The following is a 26,874-nucleotide window of genomic DNA, read 5'->3' as shown; positions in this document are numbered from 1 at the left end:
TCTCCTCTCCTGATCTGTCCCCCACTGTTTTCTCTCAGGTTTCCAACAGCCTCTCTGCCATCTCCTCCTGGATGTCTGAGCGATTTCTGAAGCTGAATCTGGACAAAACCAAACTTATTATCTTTCCCCCACCCAGAGCTATGCCCCCTACTGATATCTCTATCACTATCAACAACACCATAATCTCCCCCGTTCCCCAACTCCGCTGCCTGGGTGTCACTCTCAACTCCTCCCTCTCCTTTGCACCCCACATCCAAGCCCTGGCCCATTCTTGCCGGTTCCAGTTACGCAACATTGCTCGCATCAGGCCCTTTCTCTCACAGAGTGCAACTAAGCTGATCATCCACTCACTGGTTATCTCACGGCTTGACTACTGTAATTCTCTCCTCACCGGCCTCGCTCTATCCCAACTGACTCCTCTCCAATCTGTCCTCAACTCGGCAGCCAGGCTTATCTTCCTCTCCCGCCGCTCTAATTCTGCCACTCCCCTTCAACAAAATCTGCACTGGCTCCCACTCCCCTACAGAATCCTCTTCAAACACCTCACACTCACATACAGGGCCATCTCTAATTCCATTGCTCCATATATCTCTAACCTCATCTCCATTCATACACCCTCCCGCCCTCTATGGTCGGCTGATGACTGTCGTCTCTCCTCCACCCTGTTCACTGCTTCCCATGCTAGAGTACAGGACTTTGCCCGTGCTGCACCCCTTCAGTGGAATGCAATCCCTTGCTCAATTAGACTCTCTCTGACCTTGCAAAGCTTCAAACGGGCACTGAAAACTCACCTATTCATCAAAGCGTACCCTTCCACTGCATAAACTAGATGGTTCTCCGACCCCTTGCCTGTTTACATCCTACTATCTAGCCACCACCCACTTGCTTGCACCTCTTGTAATCTGTTTGTCTCCCCTTCCTACTAGATTGTAAGCTCCTCCGAGCAGGGCTCTCTTCCCTCCTGTTGTCAAAGCCCTCTTCTCTTCACATTTCACTCACAGCTCTCCTATACTCAAACACTCAGTGACCATCTTCGTCTGCATACTCATCTCCATCATTGGCCTCAAGCCTCTAGTTCAGGGGTGTCCAAACTTTTTGCAACAAGGGCCAGATTTGGTGAAGTGTAAATGTGTGGGGGGCCGAGCAATCAGCATGACATTCTTTAAATCATTAATCACATCAGAATGGTCCCCCTCTCTGCCCCCATTCACTGTATGTCCCCCAGCCTGCCCCTTCACTGTATTTCCCCCAGCCTGCCCCTCCTTCACTGTATGTACCCCATTCACTGTATGTTCCCCACTCTGCACCCATTCACTCTGTCCCCCAGCCTGCCCCCTTCTCTTAATGTCCATCAGTGCCTCCATTCATTGTATGTCCCCAAGCCTGACCCTCCTTCACTGTATGACCCCCATTCACTATGTACCCCACTCTGCCCCCATTCACTATATGTCCCCCAGCCTGCCCCTGCTCCCCCTTCTCTGAATGGCCATCACTGCCTCCATTCACTGTATGTCCCCCAGCCTGACCCTTCACTGTATTTCCCCCAGCCTGCCCCTCCTTCACTGTATGTACCCCATTCACTGTATGTTCCCCACTCTGCACCCATTCACTATGTCCCCCAGCCTGCCCCCTTCTCTTAATGTCCATCAGTGCCTCCATTCATTGTATGTCCCCAAGCCTGACCCTCCTTCACTGTATGACCCCCATTCACTATGTACCCCACTCTGCCCCCATTCACTATATGTCCCCCAGCCTGCCCCTGCTCCCCCTTCTCTGAATGGCCATCACTGCCTCCATTCACTGTATGTCCCCCACTTTGCCCCCTCCCTTCTCTGTAGGTTTCCCAGCCCCTTGTGTGAGCCAGAGAACGGAGAGGCAAAGCAGGCACTGCAAGGACAGGAGATGCTTGGGCTCCCGCTGCTGCCCTCCTCCACTCTGCATGTAATGGGAGCAAGCTTCTCCCTTGCTGCACCCCCTCCCCACACACTGCTGTCACTGTTATTGTGGAGTAGGGTGATATACGATTGCAGCAGCAGGGGTAGGACACCAAACACATCTGAATGTGGTGGCCGGCACCTCCTCACTGCAGCAGACAGCAAGGTAAAGGCGCGCTTGCCGGGGCCCCACCTTTAGTGTCCTGTGCTGTGCTTCCCACATCTGATGCTCTGCCCGCTTCCAGCTGGAGGCTGCGGGCCGCTTGAAATGACAGCACGGGCCTCGATTGGCCCCCGGGCCTGACTTTGGACATGCCTGCTCTAGTTGTATGTTGATTGAGTCCTCACTACTTATAGTTAAGCTGTAATGTGTATTGAACTGTGGTGCTCTTTATTTGTACTCTACTTTTGTTATTTATTCAATGTTATGCTAAGTTTTGTCTCCCTGTATTGTTCCTTTGTACGGCGCTGCGAAACACTTGTGGCGCCTTATAAATAAAATTATAATAATAATAATAATAATGCCTGTCATTTTTGAAACACCTCCTGTGACATGAAAGTAAGGAGCTGATTGGATGGTGGTTTATCACTCTCCATTTTATCACTTTTTAAGCTTAGTACATTTGGCCCATTGACACTTCAGTTTGAACACACATTTCAAACATCACAGCCTAGCTGTACTTTTCTGGGTGCTTCTGAGTATGCAGCTGGCAAAGTAGAGAGATTCTTCAGTGATAGAGATTTTGGGTTCTACTTTGTTTTAATAATTATATGGTACCTACAATGTATTTAGAATTACCTCTTGTTTATTTCCAAAGATTGTAGCAGTAAAATTTGTAGTAGCATAGTGCTAAAGGATTTATGTATAACGCATCACAAATCAGTGTCTGTCCATTTTCCTGCGTAGTACCATTTCTGCTCCGGTCCTGCACCTGGTATTTTACTGCAGCTAATGCCAGTGTCACAGACCCCGATAGAAACCTCTGGAGACTGTTTTTTTTTTCAACAATAAGTTGGATTTTTAATGAATACATATGTCGTCGGAAAACATTGGTTTTAAGTTAACAGAAGATTTTCTGTAAAAACGCTGTAATAATTGGTCTCTAACAAAAAAAACCTGAAAAAAACACCCGTAATAAACTGTTTTTAATAGCATAACAGTGGCAAACACAGGATTTTCAGAAGGGGGTTTCCAGAGGGGCGGAGCAAAGCACGGAGATGGACACTTAGGTGACCCAGTATATGCCGGGTCAGTTAAAGTATTATAGATAGACCAAATGTATATAAATAATAATAATAATAATAATAATAATAAAAAATATATATATACACACACACATATATACATACATACATACATACATACATACATACATACATATATATATATATATATATATATATATATATATATATATATATATATATATATACATACATACAGGGGCGTCAACAGCAGTGTAGACCCCTGGGCATAGCAATGTATTGGGGCCACTACTGATCCTCCAGCGGTAGGGGTGGGGGAAGCTTTGATGTCCCCCGGGTGGTAGGGGGTATTTTATCAACCGCTCAGCACATAGGGCCCGGATCAGTAATTTCCATTAATTACCCCTTTACTGCACAGATGGTGGGAGATAGGGTGGGAGATGGGGGCATTGGGCTGAATGAAGGGGCCCTGACACATAACTTGCAGGGTGGTAGAGGATGTTTAATATGCAGAGGAGGGGTGTATAGTGGATTGGGCTTATTATTCATAATTTTCTGGTGGGAGGACAGCTTGCTTGACTGCAGATATCTCCAGTTCCCAGAAATACATTTATTAGATTTTAATGGATTTAAAAACTAGAGAATCCCACCTACTAATGGTACTGGGGACTAGGGGATCAGAGTTCAGGAGGCAGAGCAATCTGCCAACGAGAATATAAAACTACATACCAGGTGTGTGGAGCTGGAGCAGTAACCAGCTGCTGGAAGGCTGATATCTCTGGTTCTGGGCACAGTAGAGACAAGCTACTAGTGTCCACCAATGGGGGAGAGTCCCAGCTTTTGGAATATACCCTCAGAGAAACTCTGAGTCAGACAGAACCTGAAATATATGACTGGGAAGAGCAATTAACAGGCTTGGATGGGGACCACTGCTTTGAAGTCAGATATCTCCGGTTCCCAAGGGCCGATTTTTAAAATTCTTGTACCCATGGAAAGAGGGAACCCTTAGCTTTCAGCCTAGGGCCCTTAGACTCCTGGGGGGGGGGTTTCTGGGTACCCAGAAACCCCCCTGCGTGTGCTACTGCATAAAACAAACAATATTGTCATGTTACTTTATCTAAAACAATAGTAATATAAGAATAAGGTAAAGATAGTGGCCAGTTTAATATTTTGTAGGGGAGAAGCGGAAGTACCAGTGCACCCAATTGTTCAAATTATAACTTGTTCATCACCCAACTACCATAAGGATTTCCCAAATATAAGTTCAGGGGAGGTGCTATCTTTTTACCAATTTTCCACATTCAGAGAACTCAGACCAACAAATGGTGGATCGCAGGTTCAGTAGATGCTGTCCATAAAGAAAACTTTATCTATTGATCTTTAACCCTTTCAGTGCCAACGTCTTTGTGAAAGATCAGCAAAATATTGGCTAAAAATGCAAGCGTTGATCATATTTGTTATATGAATTAAAATAAAAAGTGTTGTTTAAAAAAAAGATTATATTTCCTTTAAAAGGTAAACATGGTCAATATGATGAATACAGATATTTGCTTGGCAATTTTCACACCAATTTGGAAAAATTCACTTGGCACTCAAAGAGTTAAAATACAGTAATAACAATACCACAATACATTTAGCGGAATTATGAAGATTCAAGAATGTGCAAATAAGAATAAAGGAAGGGATTACAATTAATCTTTCAAAGCCTTAAAAAAGAGACCATTGTGATTTGGAAACACGTTGGCCGTGGAATAGATGGTGAACAACACTGGACTCACACCGGGAGAGGCTGCAGGGACGCCTGCGGTATTACACCATACCAGCTTTTTATTTTTTTCATATGTTGCAATTGGAAGTGGATACATGGGTGATCTGACGGTGACGTGACCGCTCCCCCTACAAGCAATTTTGGTCTACCTTAAACAGTAGACCAATCCACAGGGTGCGAGTCCCCCTTACATGTATGAGGGATTTAATTGCAAGATGTATCTCTTTAAATACTGTTAAAACATTATTACAGTATTGTGTTTTTTTTTTCATTTCTTTATTTTGGGTACCTATCTAGTGAAAATACCTTTGGTCAGGGGGATGCAGTTACAATCCCGGTGGGTGGGATCCCGGCGTTCAGAATCCCGATGCCGGAATCCCGACCGCCGAAATGCCGACACTTTCTCCCTCCAGGGGTGTCCACGACACCCCTGGAGGGAGAATAAATTAGTGTGCCGAGCGTAGCGAGGCACCGGGCCCGCTGCGTGGCGAGCGCAGCGAGCCCGCAAGGGGGGGGGCGATCCACGTCCCCCCCTTGTCGGCATTTCGGCGGTCGGGATTCCGGCATCGGGATTCTGAACGCCGGGATCCCGACCGCCGGGATTCAATACTGAATCCTGGTCAGCAGCATAAGGAAACTGTTGGTACTTCTTTTTCTGCATCTATCTATGTTTTGTAGGTAAGATGATTCATACAATCTGACAGAATCCAGGGCAGCGATTAGCACCAAGTTAATCCAAAAAAAACTCATTTTTTTGCTGGGATTTAAGACCCATGTTGACCCTTTCACACCAAAGAAAAATCCGGGTTTTTCAGCAAATTCTCGTGTTGAAAAGATTTAACTCTGGAAATTTGCTTCTGGTGTGAAAGGGGTATAAATAACATACCAAGCATCTGCTATTTATTTTCTATAATAGGTGATTTGCTTAACTACAAGGAAGGGACCTCACCCTTGGATGCTCTCAGTCAGGCAACAGTGGCCTACGCATCAGCAATCAAACTGAACCCAAAGAGCTCCAAGCTACATTTCTATCTCGCCACAGTGCTGGAGGAGTGTCACTATGCAGCAGAGATGTATGGGCTAAGGAAGAAAGTAAGTGCAGCTTTCTCAGATCTATACGAAATAAGAGATTTAAGAAAGCTTTTAGTTTTGTACTATTTTTTTATATTTTTCCCATAGTTATGTGATCCTTCTTATACCACATATGATAACTTTATATTTGATATCTTTAGACAAAGACATAACTTTTATTGGATGTTCTTTTATTTCAGATTAATCATTCATAAAATTTAACAAGTTTAATAGAGGAAAATTTCACAAAATGACTGATAAAGAATCTGGCTAATATTTTTTGTACTCTTTACCTAGAACGGCGCCCAAGATTTTGATCTTGGGCATCGCAAGGTAAAAAATTGCGTCGGTCGCATCGCATGCGACCAAAAAATCGCATGCGATGCGACTGACGCGATTACCGTGATTTTACATAGGGAACAATGTTAAATGGCCCAATTGACCCGATTTTACATAGGGAACAATGTTAAATGGCCCACAGAGCCCAAACAGCCACCCTGAAGTGTGAAATGGTCCCCACAATTGTTAACGCCACCCCACGATCAACGTCAACCCGAAGCGTGGCGAGCACAGTGAGCCCGCGAGGGGCGGCAGTACGCGTCCTCCGACCTTTTCATACCCCCACTATCCACGTCGGCGTGGAGTTGAGAATAGAAAGTGTGGCGAGCGCAGGTATCCGCGTCCTCTCGCGGGCTCCACAGGTATCTGCGTCCCCTCGCGGGGCTCGCAAGGCTCGCCGCGATTCGGGCTCGGTGGCTCGCTGCGCTCGCCACACTTTCTATTCTCAACTCCATGCCGACGTGGATAGTTGGGGTATGAAAAGGTCGGAGGACGCGTACTTCGGGTTGACGTTGATCGTGGTGTGGCGTTAACAATTGGGGGGGCCATTTCACACTTGAGGGTGGCTGTTTGGGCTCTGTGGGCCATTTAACATTGTTCCCTATGTAAAATCGGGTCAATTGGCCCATTTAACATTGTTCCCTATGTAAAATCGCGGTAATCGCGTCGGTCGCATCGCATACGATTTTTGGTCGCATGCGATGCAACCAACGCGATTTACATTTTAACATGCATTTCTATGTGAAATCGCGGGCATCGCATCGGTCGCATCGCATGCCATTATAATGGCATGAGATGTACATGCGATGCCCGCGATGGGCGCCGTTCTAGGTAAAGAGTACCTATTTTTTATTTTAAATATTTCTTTACTGTAGCTTTTTGATTTCCCTACACTTTTTTTTTTTCATTCGCTGCAACATCTGCTGGAAGACTATTCCGTTGTTCTGTCATTTGTTATCATCTTGTATGGACCAAAAAAAACAGATTGTCAATCCTAATGATGATATGAATCAGGTGGTAGGAGTATCTGTTGGAATGTCTAGTGAATCCAGACGGATGCTGGCCACATCTGATTGTGTATGAGGTCACACTCCAACCACAGAAACTCTGCCTTCCTGGATCTGCTTATTAAGAAGGAGCGTTCAGATCTTGTAATAAACATACTTACCGACTTTTTAAGTTGGCTCTCTGAGAGAAGCCTGGAGAGGAGACCCAATGCTGCACGTCAGAGGGCGGAGACAAGGCTAATGTCCCATAGCCCCACTCCCAATCCACACAAACTCCGCAATTCACTGGTCCGCGGGAGGGCTAAAATGACGCAAAATGATGCGGTTTGCATAATTCCCCTACTCGAAAACCCCAGAATTTATTTCAGTGGCTCCAGGGAGTCCGCGGGCTTTGGGGAGCATGTAGGAGACTTGCCCACCTTCCCAGGGGGGCGGGAGGGGGACCCGATTTTCCGGAGCCTCCCGGCCATTCTGGGTGGGTAGGCAAGTATATGTGATTGTGTATAGGCAAATCTGAGAGACCTCGCATCAGCAAGTGCTTATACACTTGCTAATTCCGGCACGGCAGTGACAGAGCACTGGCGGCGGCCATGCTGCATTTCACAGCATGGTCCTCGCTAGTGATGTCTTCCATCTGCCCTGTATACAGGGCTGACAGAGGAGACAAAGCAGGTACACATTAGACGATGTGCCCAGCAGATCAGACAACCTATTATATTGTGTGTACCCAGCTGTAGAGGCCCACACTGTGATCAGCCTTATCACATGATCACAGTAAATAATTCCAGCCTCCCTCTTTCCAGTCTCAGACTATGGGGCTTATGTAATGGCGTGTGCGATGCTGGCTCTTGCAGGTGCATTGTGGTGAATTTTTAAAGCATCAATAATTTAAAAGGCAACACTGAGCTGCTTTTGCCTTTTAGATGATTGCTGTTTTAACCCTTTGATTGCCAACATTGGCGTGAGAGTTCCTCAAAATATCTGCTAAAAAAATGGCAGCGTCGCTCACAGTGAATGTTTTTTTTTTGGGATGCTCTAGTTAACCAAACTTCAATTAATTGGCTTGGCTGTATTTGTATTGTAAGTACAGTCGCTGTGGGCGGCGCTGGCATTTTTAGCGGATGTTTTGAGGATCTCTAACAGGACTAAATGAACTGCTGGCACATGTCGGCTCAACAAACAGTGAAAAACCCCATGTCGACCTAATGACCCTGTCGACCTAATGACCCTGACGACCTAACCCATATCGACCTAGACTCATGTCGACCTTCCTGCATGTCTACCTAGATACATAATGACCTAAATGCATGTCGACCAAATGATTGTCTAACAACTTTCTGGTGACCCAATGACCGTATCCAGAGGCGTAGCTACCGTAAGGCAGCCACCGCGGCTGCTTGGGGGAGCAAGCGCCAGCGGGGCGCCCCCGGTGCCCGGGCACTCTGGTTAGACCCCCCCGCATGCCGCCGCCACCGCATTCAGTCCGGCACCGCAGATAGCCTCCGGGCTCCGTCTCCTGCAGTAATGAAAAATGACACGACAAAATGGCTGCCCCCTAATAGCAGACAGTTTTTAAGGATGCTAGAGGAGGCCGCCGCCTCCTCTAACATCCCTAAAAAAACTGTCTGCTGTACGGGGGCAGCCATTTTGTCGTGTCATTTTTCATTACTGCAGGAGACGGAGCCCGGAGGCTATCTGCAGTGCCGGACTGAATGCGGGGCCGGCGGCGGCGGCATGCGGAGGGGTAAGGTAATTTTTTGGCGGGGGGGCGCCACAATATTAGTTACGCCTCTGACCGTATCCCTACTTTCTGGACTGTCACCAGAGTCTGCATCTCATTGGCTATTATGAAAACCTCATGTCCATTCTTCTACAGATTGACTTGTGGATCAGAAGTGCCTGTGACTGCGCAAAATGAATGTTAGGGGCCCATAGCAGCATATCTGGACATTCCCTGCTCTCTCAATGCCTGGGTTTGGGATTTCGAGAAACCCAACATGCTGGAAATCCTTAATTCACTGATTCTGACCAAGACATGATGGGGATTGGCAATAAATTGCAGATTAAAAATGTCTGCCAATTGTCGTATTTATAATCACGATCAGGAAATTGCCCGGCTGACATATAGCCTGCATTACTTCCTATTCCAAATCAGATCTGTTTGTACTAGACTGGTACATTGACATCATTTTGTGGAAAGAAAAACTTAATTCAGACAAATTTGCTAGAGAAAATGCTTTTCTGAGATAAAACAAGGATATAATGGTGTAATGTGAATTAAAGTAGTTTTCCCTTAGGTCCCTCACGGCTTTGTATAGAGCAATTAAGCTGAGAACGCTTGTATAATTACCCACGCTTTAAGACACAAAGCAGAAAAGGTGACGGTGTAATTTGCTTCGGTTATGAGCGTTGTGTCTCTCGCAAGAAACCATTACAGTCACCGTGCTTGTTTTTCCCTTCATGTCGGGGTCATTTCCTTGACTACATAAAAAAGTGACACTTTCCCTGACCTTCGTTTCATATTGAAATTGTTACTCTTGTTACATAAATGAAATATTATAACCAGAGTACTGTATGAACAATTTCAAAGACAAAAGCACAAAAGTAATCCAGATGATCAACATCAAACATGGTTAATTGTTGCTGTGCGCAAGAAAATCTAATCCATACTTGGAGAATTCAATTCTCTACCTTCTGATTAAAGCGTTCTGAAAATAACAGATACACTGCTCAGATCTCCATTGAGATAAGGACCGCTAGCTTAAATCACAGGGCTATAACCACATGGCAGCGACATAAAATAACAGGATCTGGTCAGACGCAAGGTTAAATCTGGTTTCTCTTGAGTCCATAATTTGTATCCGGTATCAAAACATATCCAAATGTTTATTTGCAAAGCAGTGGAAGAGATTTAACCCTGGAATTCATATTGTGTTACTGCTGTCGGAAGGTTGTCCAACGTGTCCGTCCTGTGATTGGTTGCACACCGGCTCCCTACTACAGCTGCCACTTTTCAGTACAGAGAATAGACAAGATGAGGGTACAACTCAGTGCCTGACTTGTAGGGTGATATTGGTGTGGGGTAACACTATATGACAGCATGATTGTGACTTACTGCTGCTTGCTATTGAAAGGACAAAAAAAAGTGAGAGCACCTTTTAGTGTTTTTGTGACCCCCCCCCCCCATTTAAGGGTACTTTAGCTCCCTATTAATGCAAATGTCATGGGATTCATCGGACAGAGGATCTTTACGTCTTCCGTGGCGGTGTTATTTTCTCATCACATTAACCATTTGAGTACCAACATCTCGGTGAGAGATGTGCAAAATATCCATTAAAATGCCAGCTCACATTTGTTATAAAAATTCAAATAAAATATGTGGTGTAAACAAAGATTATATTTCCTATATACGGTAAACATTACAGGTCATTATGATGAATACAAATGTTTGCTTGGCAATTTTCACACCTATTTTGAGAAATTCTCCTGGCACTCAAAGGGTTAACCACTGTATATTAGTTTGTGATACTGTCCTATGCTTGCCATATATTACTCTTTGTTGTTGTATGGGTGTTTAGCAGGTAATCATTTCCACGAATGCTACCAATGTCTCATTACTTTTTGAAATTGCAAAACAATATAAGTTGCTGCCGACTTACTCTCGGCAAGTCAGCGGCAACAGTTGTACGCACCTCAATATTAACCAATCAGAACATAGTGGAACATGTGTACTCTGTACTGTAGGTAACTTTGGGGTAGATGTATGAAGCAGTGATCAGGGAGAAGTGATAAAGTGTTGAGGCACTTTATCACTTCTCCTCCCTGATCACTGCTTCATACAGTTACCCCTGACTTCCGTGATCACCAATTTCCACCCAAGCAGAGCTGGGTACTGCAGCAGGGTTTTATATATCGTGCTGTCAGTTTTAGCTTTCAATTCAACTGTGATTTGTTCATTTCAGACTGAAGATGAGGGCGTAGATGATAGCAGTGCCAAAGCTACTGGTAGAGATGAAGAGATACAAGCAATCTGTAAACTACACGGATTCTCTGGAAGACTGAGTTTGGAGCAGCAATTGAAGGCTCTAGACCTGGAATATCATCAGCTGAAAGAGCAGGGCCAATCAAGCAGGGCTGATTACATCCAGAATCTCTATGCCTGGAAGTCCCAGCAGTCCGGCAAGGTGAGATTATTCAATGAACGATCCCCATTTAAGATTTTTTTTAAAAAGCAAGTTAGATTTTAAGCATACATCTGACACAGTCATTTCTGTTAGCTGTCCTATAAATCATTTCTTCTTTTCAAAATCTCTCTGGAGGGAAAAGGAACATGGATGCTAGACACTGTAATTCATGCCTCACCATCCACTACGGCGAGGTGGGAGAATAAAATAATGTGCTGAGTGAGCCATGTGATGGGACGCGGTACACATTGATGGTGTCAATGTCGACATTCGGGACAAAAAAAAGTGAAAATGTCATATCGACCTTCCCATTGTGGACTTAATGCTTGTGTCGACCTCCCAACCTTGTCGACCTAAGCCATGTCAGCCTTCAGCGGTCAACACAATGCATGTCGACCTAATATGGCTTGACCCAATGACTCATACTTACAAACACAGACTCCCAGATTCTCAGCATGGGCAGAGGGGGCACTGAGTGGGAGGATGGCACAATGCACACAGAGCTCAATGAGGCCTTTATTGGTATCTTGTTCCTCATAAATTGATTTGTATTTCTTACTATGTTTCTCCCCAAAGTGTAATCGCATTTCTACACATTAATCTATATATAGTGTGTCCAAGATGACCTGGTGCTTTTGTGTATTCAATGAATGGGTGTGGATCGTTTGGTGGACAGTGTCTAGGTTGACTACTATTGGTCGGCAGGCAGAAGGTCAACACACATGAAAAGGGTCAATGTGGTCAAAAGGTCAATATGGGAAAAGGTTGACAATGGAGTCGATATGGGAAAAGTATTTTTGGTGCCTATGTCATCGTATTAGTGTACCGCATACCCTCGCATGGCTTGCTGCGCTGCGCCTGGCACACTGTTGTATTCTCCCTCTATGCCCACTGGGATGGTAATTTATTTATTTTAAAATAAAATCATGAAATATGCATATCGACCTTTTTCCATGTCGACTTTTTTGCTTGTGTCAACCTATTGCATGTCAACCTTTTTCATGTGTTAACCTTCTGCTTGTCAACCAATAGTGGTCAACCTAAGGACTGCATACCGAATGAATAATCTACAGAACTGATGACACTTTGGGCATCTTGTATTTGCAGTATAACCATTGTAGTGTGCACAAGATGGCTGCCTGGGTAAAACTCTGAGTGGGGTGTAATGACACCCAAGTTCAATGGCTGTGTGGGATGGCGGCAGAACTTGGATATTTTTTAAAAGGGGCAATCGCTCACAATGCATGGTTTTGCTTTGGAAAGGATTGCCTCTTTAAAAGAACCCTGAACTTGGGCGTCATTACACCCTGCACTCCTTATTTTTATATTATGCTGTAACTACACAGTGCCCTGGCTTCTTAAAAAAATCCAATTGTAACAGAACCTCATGGTATAATTTTGCATTATTGTTGATTGTGGTCTTCATTTGAGTGAGCTAAACCAACACAGCAAAGTCTTAAGTTTGGGACACACTTGACTATACAACCTGCATGAATGATATGCCCGATATTGTCGTGCATATCTTTCAGTGTTTTCTCACTAAATCATTAATGCATTAGGGTGGGATTCTCTAAAATCCGCAGCCCAGTATCGCCGGCATTCGCATTTCTAATGACCGCATATTCTCTAAAATATGCGGTCATTAACGCAAGGGACAGCTCTTGCGGTAAGAGCTCTCCCTTGCGATGCGGCGCCGTTGCTGGACTTCCGGGTCTATGACCCGGGAGTCCGTCTGCGCATGCGCAGACCGACGCCCCGGCCGCGGGGCATGCTGGGACGGATCCCTCACACAGTGCTGCGGTAAGAAGCCTATAGGCTTCTGCAGGGGAATCGCCAGCTTTTTCTGGCGATTCCCTCCGCAGCGCTGACACTGCGAAGGGGGGTTAGAGAATACAGAAATGCGGTAAAAACCCCAATAACGGGGTTTTTACCGCATTTCTGTGATAGAGAATCTCGCCCTTAATCTGGGAAATATATGCCTCTGTGATGAGCACAGGCCCCAAGCACTGCATTTCCCGGTGGGTCCTTCATGCCCCAGTCTGATACTGGGCGTGCCTGGCTATTTGCCACACTTACCCTACACATAACTCACAACATGACCCTCTCCAGTAGGGACAGAATGATCTATTCCTGGACTTCCCTCTTAATTATGTTTGGCATGATTGCCATCACCTGTGTTCAATCCCCTTCCTTATTAATCAACCTGTTCAAAATAGGTGAGGACAATCATACATTAATATCCCTTTCACACCAGTAGCAAAATCCCGGGTTAAAGCTTTTCAACCAGGGAATTTGCTGAAAAACCTGGGTTTTTCTTTGGTGTGAAAGGGTCAACACGGGTCTTAAATCCCGGCTCACCGATCCTGGTCAAGAGCAGGGTCAGAGTGCTGGGATTTAAGACCCTTTCACACCAAAGAAAAACCTGTTTTTTTCAGCAAATTCCCGGGTTGAAAAGCTTTAACCTGGGAATTTGCTTTGGTGTGAATTGGGGCCAGCTTCACCTGGCAAAATGACCTGGCACTCAAAAATTCTGGGTAATTTTCGGGTGACCAGTCGGAAAGGGGTATAAGAGGGAAGTCCAGGTAGCGGGCATTCTGTACCTCCTGGAATGGGTCATGTTGGGTTGTATGCCTGCAGCCCAACTTGTGAATTTTTGTTTGGAGCCCCATAGGGAGGTGAGATTTGACCGTGATGGTTACAAGTTCCATTTCTCCTCCATTGCAATAGCAGCTCGCTGCCCTTGATCCTAATTGATTTGTCCCTATCAAATTTGGGTAGAATAGGAAATGGAATCAATATTCTTGCGAAATCAACGCACCTATGAAAATGTATCTGACCATAGGTGTCAGCTGCTGCTGGCGTGGCAGGGGTTAATACGTAGTAGTGGCTGTGTGCTGCATTATGTTGAGTTTGCTTTTCTTTAATTAGCTGAAGTTGTGCAGTAGATAGTAGAGGCCATAGGTGTGCGCACATTGAGTGTTAAGGGTGCACAGGCACCCCCTAATGCTGTGCCCCACCCTTATGAACACCTCTGCTGCTAACAATACCAACAATACCCTTAACCAAAGACTATTGCTTTTAAACTGTATTCCATTTAAAGAAGCGCCCGTCAATCAATTATATGCGTGTTTGCATTGTTAATTGAACTAGACCATTGTCATATTACTAAATACCTGTGTCATCAATATATGTTTATGACTGTATTTCATGTACTGTTACACAGAGCAATTAGAAGATTACAACTGAAATAGGCAGGAGATTATGGTGCGGCTGAGACTTTTTATATTGTAGCGAGGGCCAATAGATGATGGAAGACACGCCTGATTGGCAGTGTTAGACACGCCCAATAGGTGGAGCTATGCACACTCCTTTGATGGTGCACCCCCTAATAAAATGTGCTGCGCACGCCTATGGTAGAGGCTCCGGTTTGTGCTGGGTTCTCACTTTCCTCCTGCAGCTAAAGCCACTCTGGAGACAGGTAAATGTGCAATCTATTGATTCCTTTAGAACCTTCCATCATTGTGTTTTACATTTCCACTTTGTGCTGATGTTTCCCCAGATACTTTGTCATGAATGCTGTTACTCTTACGGCTGTGGAATTGCCTGGTGCAACTCCATTACTATTGCTGAAAAGTGAAGATATTCAATAATGTATTATTTACTATTGGGTGACATATGCATTCGCCACAAATTACCCGGTACTTGTTTCCTAGTACGGCCACACCGATTTACATCGGGGTGGTCGTGTCGGAAAAATCGGGTCGATCGCATCGCATGCGATTTGGTCGCATGCGATGCGATCGTCGCGACCGACCGATTTTGGACCCGATTTTTTTTTTTAATGAAATGTAAATCGGGTCCCTGGGACCCGATTTTACATTGTATTCAATGTAAAAATATTCCCAACCCCCCCAAATTTAACGGCGTACACCGCACCCCACGATAGACGCCAACCCGAAGCGTGGCGAGCGCAGCGAGCCCGCGAGGGGCGGCGGTGCGCGTCCTCCGACCTTTTCATTCCCCTACTATCCACGTCGGCGTGGAGTTGAGAATAGAATAGTGTGGCGAGCGCAGCGAGCCACCGAGCCCGAAGCGTGGCGAGCGCAGCGAGCCCTGCGAGGGGACGCGGATACCTTCACAGGTAAACGCGTCCCTTCGCGGACTTCACAGGTGTCCGCCTCGCCACGGACACCTGTGAAGCCCGCGAGGGGACGCGTATAACTGTGAAGGTATCCGCGTCCCCTCGCGGGGCTCGCTGCGCTCGCCACGCTTCGGGCTCGGTGGCTCGCTGCGCTCGCCACACTATTCTATTCTCAACTCCACGCCGACGTGGATAGTAGGGGAATGAAAAGGTCGGAGGACGCGCACCGCCGCCCCTCGCGGGCTCGCTGCGCTCGCCACGCTTCGGGTTGGCGTCTATCGTGGGGTGACGACGGGGACATCTATAATGTGAAATGGGTCATATTGGCCCATTTCACATTTTTCACATTTTTTCACTATTTCAATGTCAAAAAATATTTTAACATTGAACCCGATGGAAAAATAGGGGGCATCGCGTCGTTACCATTGTTAATGGTCCCGACCGACGCGATGCCCCCGATATTTTACCTTTCCCGACACGATTTCAATGTTAAAATATTTTTTAACATTGAAGCCTATGGGGAAATCGCGGGCATCGCGTCGGTCGCGTCGGGACCATTGTTAACGGTCCCGACCGACGCGATGCCCCCGATATTTTATCCTAGCCGGCCAAATGGACCTGATTTAAAAGGAAATCGGGTCCATCTTATGGATCGTGTACCTTAACTAAAGGTACACGATCCATAAGATTTGTGGCCGTGCTAGGAAACAAGTACCAATTACCCTTCTACTTATGTCATCTACATACATGTTCATGGAATCACTTAAAGCAAAACAACTACTAAACTGGCAAAATAATCTGATTTCTTTGAATAGCTTAAGTCTACAGCGATAATACAAATATTGTTGAAAAAATTATCTGAAATAGATTATCAATTCAGTTGAGGGGACAGGGACTAAATGCAACAGCCTCCGAGTGGCCAGAAGTTTGGGATTCTGGTTTGCCCGGTAAGCTGCAAATATCGCAGCTTGGGCATTCCCCCCCCCGCAAGCTGTTCTGGATGCGTACATCCAGCGATCCCACTATTCGCAGTGGGCGCACGCACCCAGCACATGTACATTTACAGAAATGCGCACAGCCCGGCAGCTTTGCAACCAAAATACCCTCATAATTTGTTTGATTCTTAGGGGGAGCCTCTTTCAGTGGTATGTCTTGCACCTAGAATAGGGTGGGTGTTACTCCATTTGTAGTCATGACAGCGCCGCTCTGGCGGATGTAGGGCACATTAGACTTCCATCCATGGCCAGGATACAGAAGTGAAGAAAAGTTGCAGAGAATAAGGTCCTATGGTGCATACTGTACAGTTTAAAAATGTCACAGACTTTTCTACTGATGATGATGATGCTTCATCGAGTATCTGGTATTTTACATTCTGTGGGAATTTGAGCATTTGTTGAGGTCAGGCACTGATGTTGGACAAGAAGATCTGGCTCACAATCTCTGTTCCAGTTCATCCCAAAGATGCTCGTTGGGGTGGAGGTCGGAGCTCCGTGTAGGTCAGCCAAGTTCTTCCACATCAAACTCTTCAAATCATGGGGTCGATACTAATAGCCATGATGGTCAGCAAACACAAATTCAGTACAGGTACGAATCATCACAGCACCGACTGCAGAGTTGTAGAAAAGTGCTAGTTGCCCCATAGGGAATTTTCAGCGAATTCGAAAGGTGCTAGATCGGGTGCTGGTGCCAGCATTTAGATGCCGTGGCAACAGCACCTCGCACGCTCCACAATTGATAGGACCGACCCCCATATCTTTAGCTTTGAGCACTGGGGCACAGTCATGTTGGAATAGAAAAGGGCCTTCCGCAAACTGTTGCCACGAAGCTGGAAGCATAGCATTGTATATGATCAAAGGCAGTGGTTCTGAAACTCGGTCCTCGGGACCCCACACAGTTTGCATTTTCCAGGTCACCCAACAGGTGCACTCATTACTGACTGACACATATTAAAAGATCCACGGGTGGAGCTAATTATTTCACTTGATTCTGTGAGGAGAAAACATGCACTGTGTGGGGTCCTGACGACCGACTTTGAGAACCTGCGATTGAAGGAAAAAACAATTGACCTTATTTTTCATATTTATTATAGACCGGGCGGTTTTCACTGGATGAGGAGAAACTATTAGCACAAGCTTTCCTGAAGTACAAGGACGCGCTTTCTCTGGACCCTGATAGCTGGCAGTACAATATGCATGTGGGCAGGCACTTGTTGCTACAGAAACAGCATGAAGAAGCATTGGTGTTCTTACAGAAATCATTGGCACTGCGACCAGCATCCGCCGTCGTCAGGTGACGCTACTCACATCTTTGCTTTTGTGTCAAATGATTGTATAATAGTTATTGACCCTGTATGGTACACATTTACATCTGTCTCAAAATATACTAAGGGGGTTATTTTGGTTGATTCGCAAGGCTGGGAACCCCGCCTTGCAAATGGTTGGCTCCACCCATTCGCAAGGGCGACTCGCTTGCAGGGGCTTGCGAATGGATGTTACACAGTAACGTCCATTTGCAGGGTAGGGGGAACCTCCCACATCTTTTGATGGTCACTGATGGAAGGTGCACGCATATGTAAGGCAGCTCTGAGCAACCTTACTTATGCTGCAGAGGCGTAACTACTTTTTTTGCGCCCCCCCGCCGGACATTTTCGGGCGCCCCCCCCCGAAATATTAACCCCCTCCTTACCCGTCCCCATTGCCGCCGGCACTTCTGCCTCTAACCCGACACGCAGATCTGTGTCGGGTGATGGGCGGTCTCCGGCTCCGGCTGCAGTGCTAATATAATAACAGACACTCGGAAAATGGCTGCCCCCATACAGCATTATGGGGGAAACCATTTTCAGAGTGTCTCTTATTATATTAGCACTGCAGCCGGAGCCGGGGACCGCCCGTCACCCAACACAGATCTGCGTGTCGGGTTAGAGGCAGCGGCGCCAGCGGCAATGGAGTAAGGAGGGGGAGGGCAGGAGTCGGGAGCCGGGACCAGGTGGTATTTACAGTCCCGCAGACCCCCCAGGCGCCCACACCTGCCTAGCGCCTCCCCGCCACCGCGGGGGCTGCGGGACAATAGTTACGCCACTGGTATGCTGGGGAGGAAATGGGTGGGCAGCTAACATCCGGTGATGTCAGCTGCCCCCGCCCCTGTGTCACGGTCTCATTAGCATGAGAATGCCCAGCGTTCTCATGGAAACCATCGCATATAATGGGTCTGACTTATGCCCTGGGTACAATCACTCTGGGTGGAATAGGTCACACCTAGAAGAGATGACCCAAAATGGGTGATTGCGGCATCCTAGGAGTAAGGGTATCAATGTAAACTGTCAGGTCCATTCATTTTTCATCCCATCTACGGGCATAGCAGGAGAGGCAGCCATGATGGGCGCACTATGAAGGTTACACTGTGGGCGATAAGCCATACTAGGACCCATGTGTGGGCGTGCGTGTATAGTATGTAGTACCCTATATGAAGGATAGCATATAATAGCGAATATATCTGCAATATCCTTACCAGGATCTCTACACTACACATTGCATATCCATCCAGTTTTCTGGGACGTTCCTGCACCACGCCCGGGGCTGACAGTGTCCTGTGGCGGTGGGGGGTGGAGGGGGGGCAGTTGGGAGTTCCACGATGTAACTAGTGAATAGATGCTGTATACATGCGCACAGTATCTATTCCTGCAGCCTGAGGGGCTGGGGTCATGGTCAGCAGTTCCCAGAGCCGCTAGCCATGCTCCCACTGCTGTGAAACGGGGTGTGGCCTCGCAGAAGGGTCACTGTTATAGGCCACGCCCCCTTTCTGCTAGGCCACACCCCCAAAATGTTGAAGCGGAGTGTCCCTCATCCGGATCTTCTAAAGTTAGGTGGTATGAAAACGGAAATACGAAATTTAAAATTTAGGGTTACAGAGGTTTTACAGATTGATTTGTTAAAGCTGAAAAGACGGTGTACAGTATGTGTATGCAGTATATATATAACCATTAAATTGTGGTTTTGTTTCCTGGGTTAGGTGCTACCTTGGTTTAGCTCTCTTAGAGCAGGACAGCAGCACTGCCAGGATCCAGGAATCCACCATTTATCTGCAGCAGGGCCTGGAACAGCTGCTCCTTGAGCTTGTTACACCAGAGAGGTTTGTTGTGAATAACACTTATATGAAATACTGATCCAGAGCAAATCGAGTCGACAAAGGGCTGGTGCAACATTTAGGTGAACCAGCCATTTTCATGCAATTTGTCATTGTATAAATACTTTTACTATGGAATCACTGTTACAGAACACTCATCTGCTGCCATTATAAACTGTAAAACCAGTGTGATTTTGCAGTGTAAATGATTGCCGCTTTAAAATAACTGGAGATTTCTTACCAAATCTCTCACTTTCTGAATCTCTCATCCTATTACATTTCACCCCAACTGTGTTAAAATTTCACATGAAGGTGGTGGTTACTATCTATCGCACTCTTTATCCTTGTGTGTATATATATATATATATATATATATATATATATACTAGGTGATTCATCGTGCCCTCCGGGCGCTCTTCACACCGTCGTGAGGGGCTTCGCCCCATTAGAAGTAGAAATATATGTGAGTGTGCTATATAGTGTAATTTGCTGAATAATGTGCTTAAAGTGCATTTGAGAGCATAAATGTTTTTAAATGAAAGTGCATATAATTGCCAAGGGGCTGTAGTCTGTGATAGTGTTATGAAGACATTTTTCAGAAATTTAACCTAATGTAGATGTTGGAAATATGTATTTGAATGGCGTTGGTGGTGTAGTAGTATGGGGTGGTGTGATGGTACTTAGGATCCTGTACAGTGGTGGACAGCGGCAGCAGGGGTGAGAGTGCGGTAAGGAAGGAGAGGTGTGTGTGAAGCAGCGTTAGTGGTGGTGTAGTGGTATGGGGTGCCCTAAGGCTGCTAAAGTAGTAAATGCAGCACGTTCTGGCCTGAGATGGAAACCTGGGTGTGCTTACTACTTTAGCAGACCTACTATGGCACCCACCACCCCATGTGGTGGGAGAGGCGTTGGTGGTGTAGTGGTATGGGGTGGTGGGATGGTACTTAGGGTCCTGTACAGTGGTGGTCAGCGGCAGCAGGGGTGAGAGTGCGGTAAGGTAGGATAAGTGTGTGTGAAGCAGCGTTGGTGGTGGTGTAGTGGTATGGTGTGCTGGGTGCCCTAAGGCTGCTAAAGTAGTAAATGCAGCACGTACTGGCCTGAGATGGAAACCTGGGTGTGCTTACTACTTTAGCAGACCTACTATGGCACCCACCACCCCATGGGGTGGGAGAGGCATTGGTGGTGTAGTGGTATGGGGTGGTGGGATGGTACTTAGGGTCCTGTACAGTGGTGGTCAGCGGCAGCAGGGGTGAGAGTGCGGTAAGGTAGGAGAAGTGTGTGTGAAGCAGCGTTGGTGGTGGTGTAGTGGTATGGGGTGCTGGGTGCCCTAAGGCTGCTAAAGTAGTAAATGCAGCACATACTGGCCAGAGATGGAAACCTGGGTGTGCTTACTACTTTAGCAGACCTACTATGGCACCCACCACCCGATGGTGGGAGTGGCGTTGGTGGTGTAGTGGTATGGGGTGGTGGGTTGGTACTTAGGGTCCTGTACAGTGGTGGTCAGCGGCAGCAGGGGTGAGAGTGCGGTAAGGTAGGAGAGGTGTGTGTGAAGCAGCGTTGGTGGTGGTGTAGTGGTATGGGGTGCTGGGTGCCCTAAGGCTGCTAAAGTAGTAAATGCAGCACGTACTGGCCTGAGATGGAAACCTGGGTGTGCTTACTACTTTAGCAGACCTACTATGGCACCCACCACCCCATGGTGGGAGAGGCGTTGGTGGTGTAGTGGTATGGGGTGGTGGGTTGGTACTTAGGGTCCTGTACAGTGGTGGTCAGCGGCAGCAGGGGTGAGAGTGCGGTAAGGTAGGAGAGGTGTGTGTGAAGCAGCGTTGGTGGTGGTGTAGTGGTATGGGGTGCTGGGTGCCCTAAGGCTGCTAAAGTAGTAAATGCAGCACATACTGGGCAGTGTGGGGGGAGGCATGTACTGTCTGGTGGCATGAATCTGTGAAGATGCACTGTGAAGGGGGTTTGTTTGGGGGCGTGCTGTGCACCCATGGGGCGGGGGGGTGAGGGTGTTTTCGTGGACATGGGGAGTGGTACTCGCTGAGGGGGTGTAAATATTGGTTGGTGGGCGGTGACTTGCTGGATCAGGCTGGTGTAGAACCTAGGGCTGTGTATAACGTTGCCCAGTTCTATGTATGTGTGTATGATGCTGGCCGGCCCTGTCAATCACCTGTGGAACCCCGCCCACCGTTATATACAGTGGGTTTGAGTGACAGATCTGGCTAAATATATAAGAGATATATATATATAGATATAGATATATAGATATATATATATAGATTTTTTTTGAAACGTTGATAAGCAACCAGTGAGTTGTGTATTTATTTCGTATGGATTACAAGCCGACTGAGTGCCGCACCTTCCACTACCTATGACTACTTTGTGAAGGCACCGGCCGCAAGTTATTGCCTATCTCCTGGAGTGCCTAGCCCACGACTTCTTCCATATATATATATATATATATATGCAACAAGGGTCCGGCACTCCAAACGATGAGGGCTCAGAGCCGGTGCCAGCACACCAAGTAGCAATGTAGGGGATGAAGGTGCGGCACTCACGGCAATTTTTATAGAAACACGAATAGACCAAGTTCTGATCAACGTTTCAAAATTTATTAATTTTTTCGTCAGGATAAATTAACAATACAAACACCAACCTTAAATAGGAGAGCATCCCACGTGCAGCTCACGTGGGGCCTTTCTTTGAAATAAAGTGTCCCTATCTAGTGACAGTACTCTCCTTTTGCAAGCCACCAAATCGCAATATTTATAACCACGTAGGCATAATTTGGAAATAAATGCATCAATTTGTTGTTCACAGACTACAGGGTCACTGTTTATGCGCCGATATCTGAGCATCTGTGAATACGGTAGACTTTTAATAAGTTTAGGGGGATGGCAACTTTGGGCTTGTAAGATCGTGTTACGATCTGTCTTTTTTATGTATACACTAGTCACCAAACTACCATCACGTCGACAAATGTCGACATCCAAAAAATGTGCTGCAGATATGTTGATTTCAAATGTGAATTTGACAGGGGATTCAGTGGTATTATGAGACTCAAGGAGGGACCGAAGATCTAAGGGGTCACCACGCCATAAAATAAACAAGTCATCAATGAATCTTTTAAATAATAAACAATTAGCAGTAAATAAAGGTTTGGAGAAAAAGACATCACATTCAACTGAAAACATAAAAATGTTCGCATAAGAGGGGGCGACTGAAGAGCCCATTGAGCATCCCTGTAACTGTAAATAATATTGGTTATTATATAGAAAGAAGTTGTTGTGTAACAAAAAATCCATACAAGATACAATAAACTCAATTTTCACTGGAGGAAATTCACTTTTGAAAAAGTTTCTGGAGTCAGAAAGTGAATTTCCTCCAGTGAAAATTGAGTTTATTGTATCTTGTATGGATTTTTTGTTACACAACAACTTCTTTCTATATAATAACCAATATTATTTACAGTTACAGGGATGCTCAATGGGCTCTTCAGTCGCCTCCTCTTATGCGAACATTTTTATGTTTTCAGTTGAATGTGATGTCTTTTTCTCCAAACCTTTATTTACTGCTAATTGTTTATTATTTAAAAGATTCATTGATGACTTGTTTATTTTATGGCGTGGTGACCCCTTAGATCTTCGGTCCCTCCTTGAGTCTCATAATACCACTGAATCCCCTGTCAAATTCACATTTGAAATCAACATATCTGCAGCACATTTTTTGGATGTCGACATTTGTCGACGTGATGGTAGTTTGGTGACTAGTGTATACATAAAAAAGACAGATCGTAACACGATCTTACAAGCCCAAAGTTGCCATCCCCCTAAACTTATTAAAAGTCTACCGTATTCACAGATGCTCAGATATCGGCGCATAAACAGTGACCCTGTAGTCTGTGAACAACAAATTGATGCATTTATTTCCAAATTATGCCTACGTGGTTATAAATATTGCGATTTGGTGGCTTGCAAAAGGAGAGTACTGTCACTAGATAGGGACACTTTATTTCAAAGAAAGGCCCCACGTGAACAATTACAGAACGTGATACCTATGGTGACCCGCTATAATGTTGCTTCTGGGACTATTGTCTCCACGGTTCGCAACAATTGGCCTGTGTTAGAAAGTGACAAAAATCTACCCTTTGGTGACCATCGCATAATGCCTTGCTTCACCAAGGGTCAAAGCCTTAAACAATTGTTAGTCAAGACTGATGTTAAGTTTCAACCTGTTGTCCCTGATAGGATGTGGTTAGGTACACCCCGTGTAGGAAACTTTCGCTGTACTTGTGTTACATGCCAGTTCCTTGTCACGGGCAGTACTTTTAACCACCCTTACTCTGGTAAGGTTTATAACATTGGTTTTCATTTTACTTGTAATTCCTCATTTATTGTTTATTTGATTATCTGCCCTTGCAGTTTATATTATGTTGGCAAGACTGAGAGGAAGATGAAGGAGCGTATGTCCATGCACCGCTGTTCTATACGCAATGCCATTGAGACTGGTAAAAGCGACCAACCTGTCGCGAGGCACTTTGCCCTTCATAAACACCCCCTTTCCAGTTTAAAGTACCGGGCCATTGATTGCATCCCGCCTGACAAGCGGGGTGGTGATCGTGCCCGTGCTCTTCTCCGCAAGGAGACGTGGTGGATCCATCAATTGGATACCATAGCCCCACGCGGGCTTAATGAACATTTCCCTCTCGGTGTGTTCCGCAAGTGATGTTCATATAAGTGCTTTATGCTTCCTAATCTTCTTATCTCAGCTTGCGTTTAATTAATAATTATTATTTGTTACACCTGATGCTTCTATGTCGTTACTATGATTTGTTGTTTTATTTCTTTGTTTATGTGTTACCTTGGTGATTGTGACGTCTGACGGGTCATTGCGCAATGACGTCAGTCGTTACCTGGACGGGGGCGGGTAAGCGTCCCAGCCACTCCGTCCTGAGCTGCACGTGGGATGCTCTCCTATTTAAGGTTGGTGTTTGTATTGTTAATTTATCCTGACGAAAAAATTAATAAATTTTGAAACGTTGATCAGAACTTGGTCTATTCGTGTTTCTATAAAAATTGCCGTGAGTGCCGCACCTTCATCCCATATATATATATATATATATATATATATATATATATATATATATTGATTCTCAGGGGCAAACGCAGGATTTTCAGAAGGGGGTTTCCAGGGGGGTGGAGCAAAGCACGGAGATGGCCCTGATACATAACTTCCAGGGTGGTAGAGGATGTTTAATATGCAGAGGAGGGGTGTATAGTGGAGTGGGCTTATTATTCATAATTTTCTGGTGGGAGGACAGCTTGCTTGACTGCAGATATCTCCAGTTGCTGGAATCCCACCTACCAAATGGTATTGGGGACTAGGGGATCAGAGTTCAGGAGGCAGAGAAATCTGCCAGTATATAAAACTACATACCAGGTGTGTGGAGCTGGAGCAGTAACCAGCTGCTGGAAGGCTGATATCTCCGGTTCTGGGAACAGTAGAGACAGGCTACTAGTGTACTAGTTTTCTAAGTCAGACAGAACCTGAAATATCTGACTGAGTAAAGCAATTAACAGGCTTGGATGGGGACCACTGCTTTGAAGTCAGATATCTCCGGTTCCCAAGGGACGATTTTTTAAATTCTTCTACCCATGGAAAGAGGGGACCCTCAGCTCTCAGTCTAGGAACCTTAAATTCCTTGGGGGGGTTTGGGTACTCAGACACCCCCCCCACCCCCCCCCCCCCCCCCCCCGCGTGCGCTACTGGATTCTGGTTGAAAGAGCTTGTTTTAGCATCAACTCAGAATACAATCCTGTGTAACATAATATAACAGTAACATATATTGTGTCTATTTTAGCCCAAGTCTTCTTCATGCTGAGAATCTACTCTGTACCCGAAATGCCCAGCTCCTTAGAGGGTTTGTAAAACTCGGCAAGTTACTTACCAACCTTACAGCACAGCCTCCTATCTGCCACATGACTCCCCAACAGGTTCTCCATTTGTAAGTAACTCAATACTTATTATTTCCTTGTAAAATCATTTAAATATTTGCAAGTATAACCTCACATAGGATGCACATTGGTGTGCACTACAAAACTCATTGGGTCAGTCCATTTAAGAGGGTGCAATGTGCCGTTAAGGCAGCATTTCAACAAACCTCCCAACCGTCCCGGTTACCTGCAGGAATGTCCTGGTATTTAGGACGTTCCCACAGCCTGCCCCGGTTCGTCGGTGTACCTCGTGGAGGGTGTAGTTGGGAGTGCGTATGCGCACAGCGTCTATTCATGCCCGACAGTGGTGAAAACAGGGGGCTTGGCCTCGCGAAAGTGTTGCGAGTATAGGCCACGCCCCCTTTAGATAGGGGACACACCTGAATTTTCGGCGCCCCTTCGGCACACGTGCCACCGACCCTCCTCCGTCTACCGCAGAGTTGGGAGGTATTTTTCAACACCAGCAACAGCACCTGAACTCGCAGCCCAATTCCATCCCAAATCTGTGTGAGGGGAAACTCACATTTAATTGGATAGACCCATTGTTTTAACATCACTGTGCCTAGGTGGTCTACACAGCGACACCTACTCTGCTTTCCAGGCAGACTACAATAGGCCTGATTCAGACCTGTTTGCAAGTGAGCAGGTAAACGCGGCAAAGCTGAGCAAATCGGCTTTGGTGTGTTTACCTGCCCATACGTACTTGATGGCAGAATTGGGGGCGGGCACTGATGTCATGTGATGTCAGCCGCCAATCCCAAGCAGGCATAGACAGGCCTGCGTTCACAGGGGTATGCCTAGCAAAAAACGCAGGGCGGTCACCCCCGGCGTCTGCCCCCTGCCCGCCCACCATTGAGCAAACACCCTGGCATGTGTGAAACTCACCTAAGGCGTACACTCCAGAGGTTTGCACATGCGTGTATGCGCCACAATCAACCGGTGGTAGTGAATTTGGACCTGACAGAACTGGGGCCAGATGCACTAAGCTTCAAAAGTGAAAAAAAATATAGAGTGAATAACAGCCAGCCAATCAGCTCCTGCCTGACATTTTTCAAACACAGTCTGTGACATGACAGGTAGGAGCTGATTGGCTGGCTGTTTATCACTCTCTATTT

At 46.1% G+C, this 26,874-nt stretch overlaps 1 protein-coding gene across 1 annotated transcript in view; it reads left to right on the top strand.

The window, feature by feature from the left end:
• LOC146063407 (uncharacterized) overlaps nt 1–26,874 on the top strand; it is an 81,737-nt gene that overhangs the window by 32,472 nt on the left and 22,391 nt on the right. Inside the window, exons 10-14 of the mRNA XM_083175742.1 lie at nt 5,825–6,000; nt 11,288–11,509; nt 17,740–17,939; nt 19,659–19,778; nt 25,627–25,770. Coding sequence (XP_083031868.1) covers nt 5,825–6,000; nt 11,288–11,509; nt 17,740–17,939; nt 19,659–19,778; nt 25,627–25,770 — 862 coding nt within the window. The remainder of the gene's footprint in view (nt 1–5,824; nt 6,001–11,287; nt 11,510–17,739; nt 17,940–19,658; nt 19,779–25,626; nt 25,771–26,874) is intronic.

This window comes from Crinia signifera, chromosome 3 (assembly GCF_055691185.1).
Source record: "Crinia signifera chromosome 3, ASM5569118v1, whole genome shotgun sequence".
In the NCBI taxonomy this organism is placed as follows: domain Eukaryota; kingdom Metazoa; phylum Chordata; class Amphibia; order Anura; family Myobatrachidae; genus Crinia; species Crinia signifera.
This window is presented reverse-complemented; position numbering and strand designations above follow the sequence as displayed.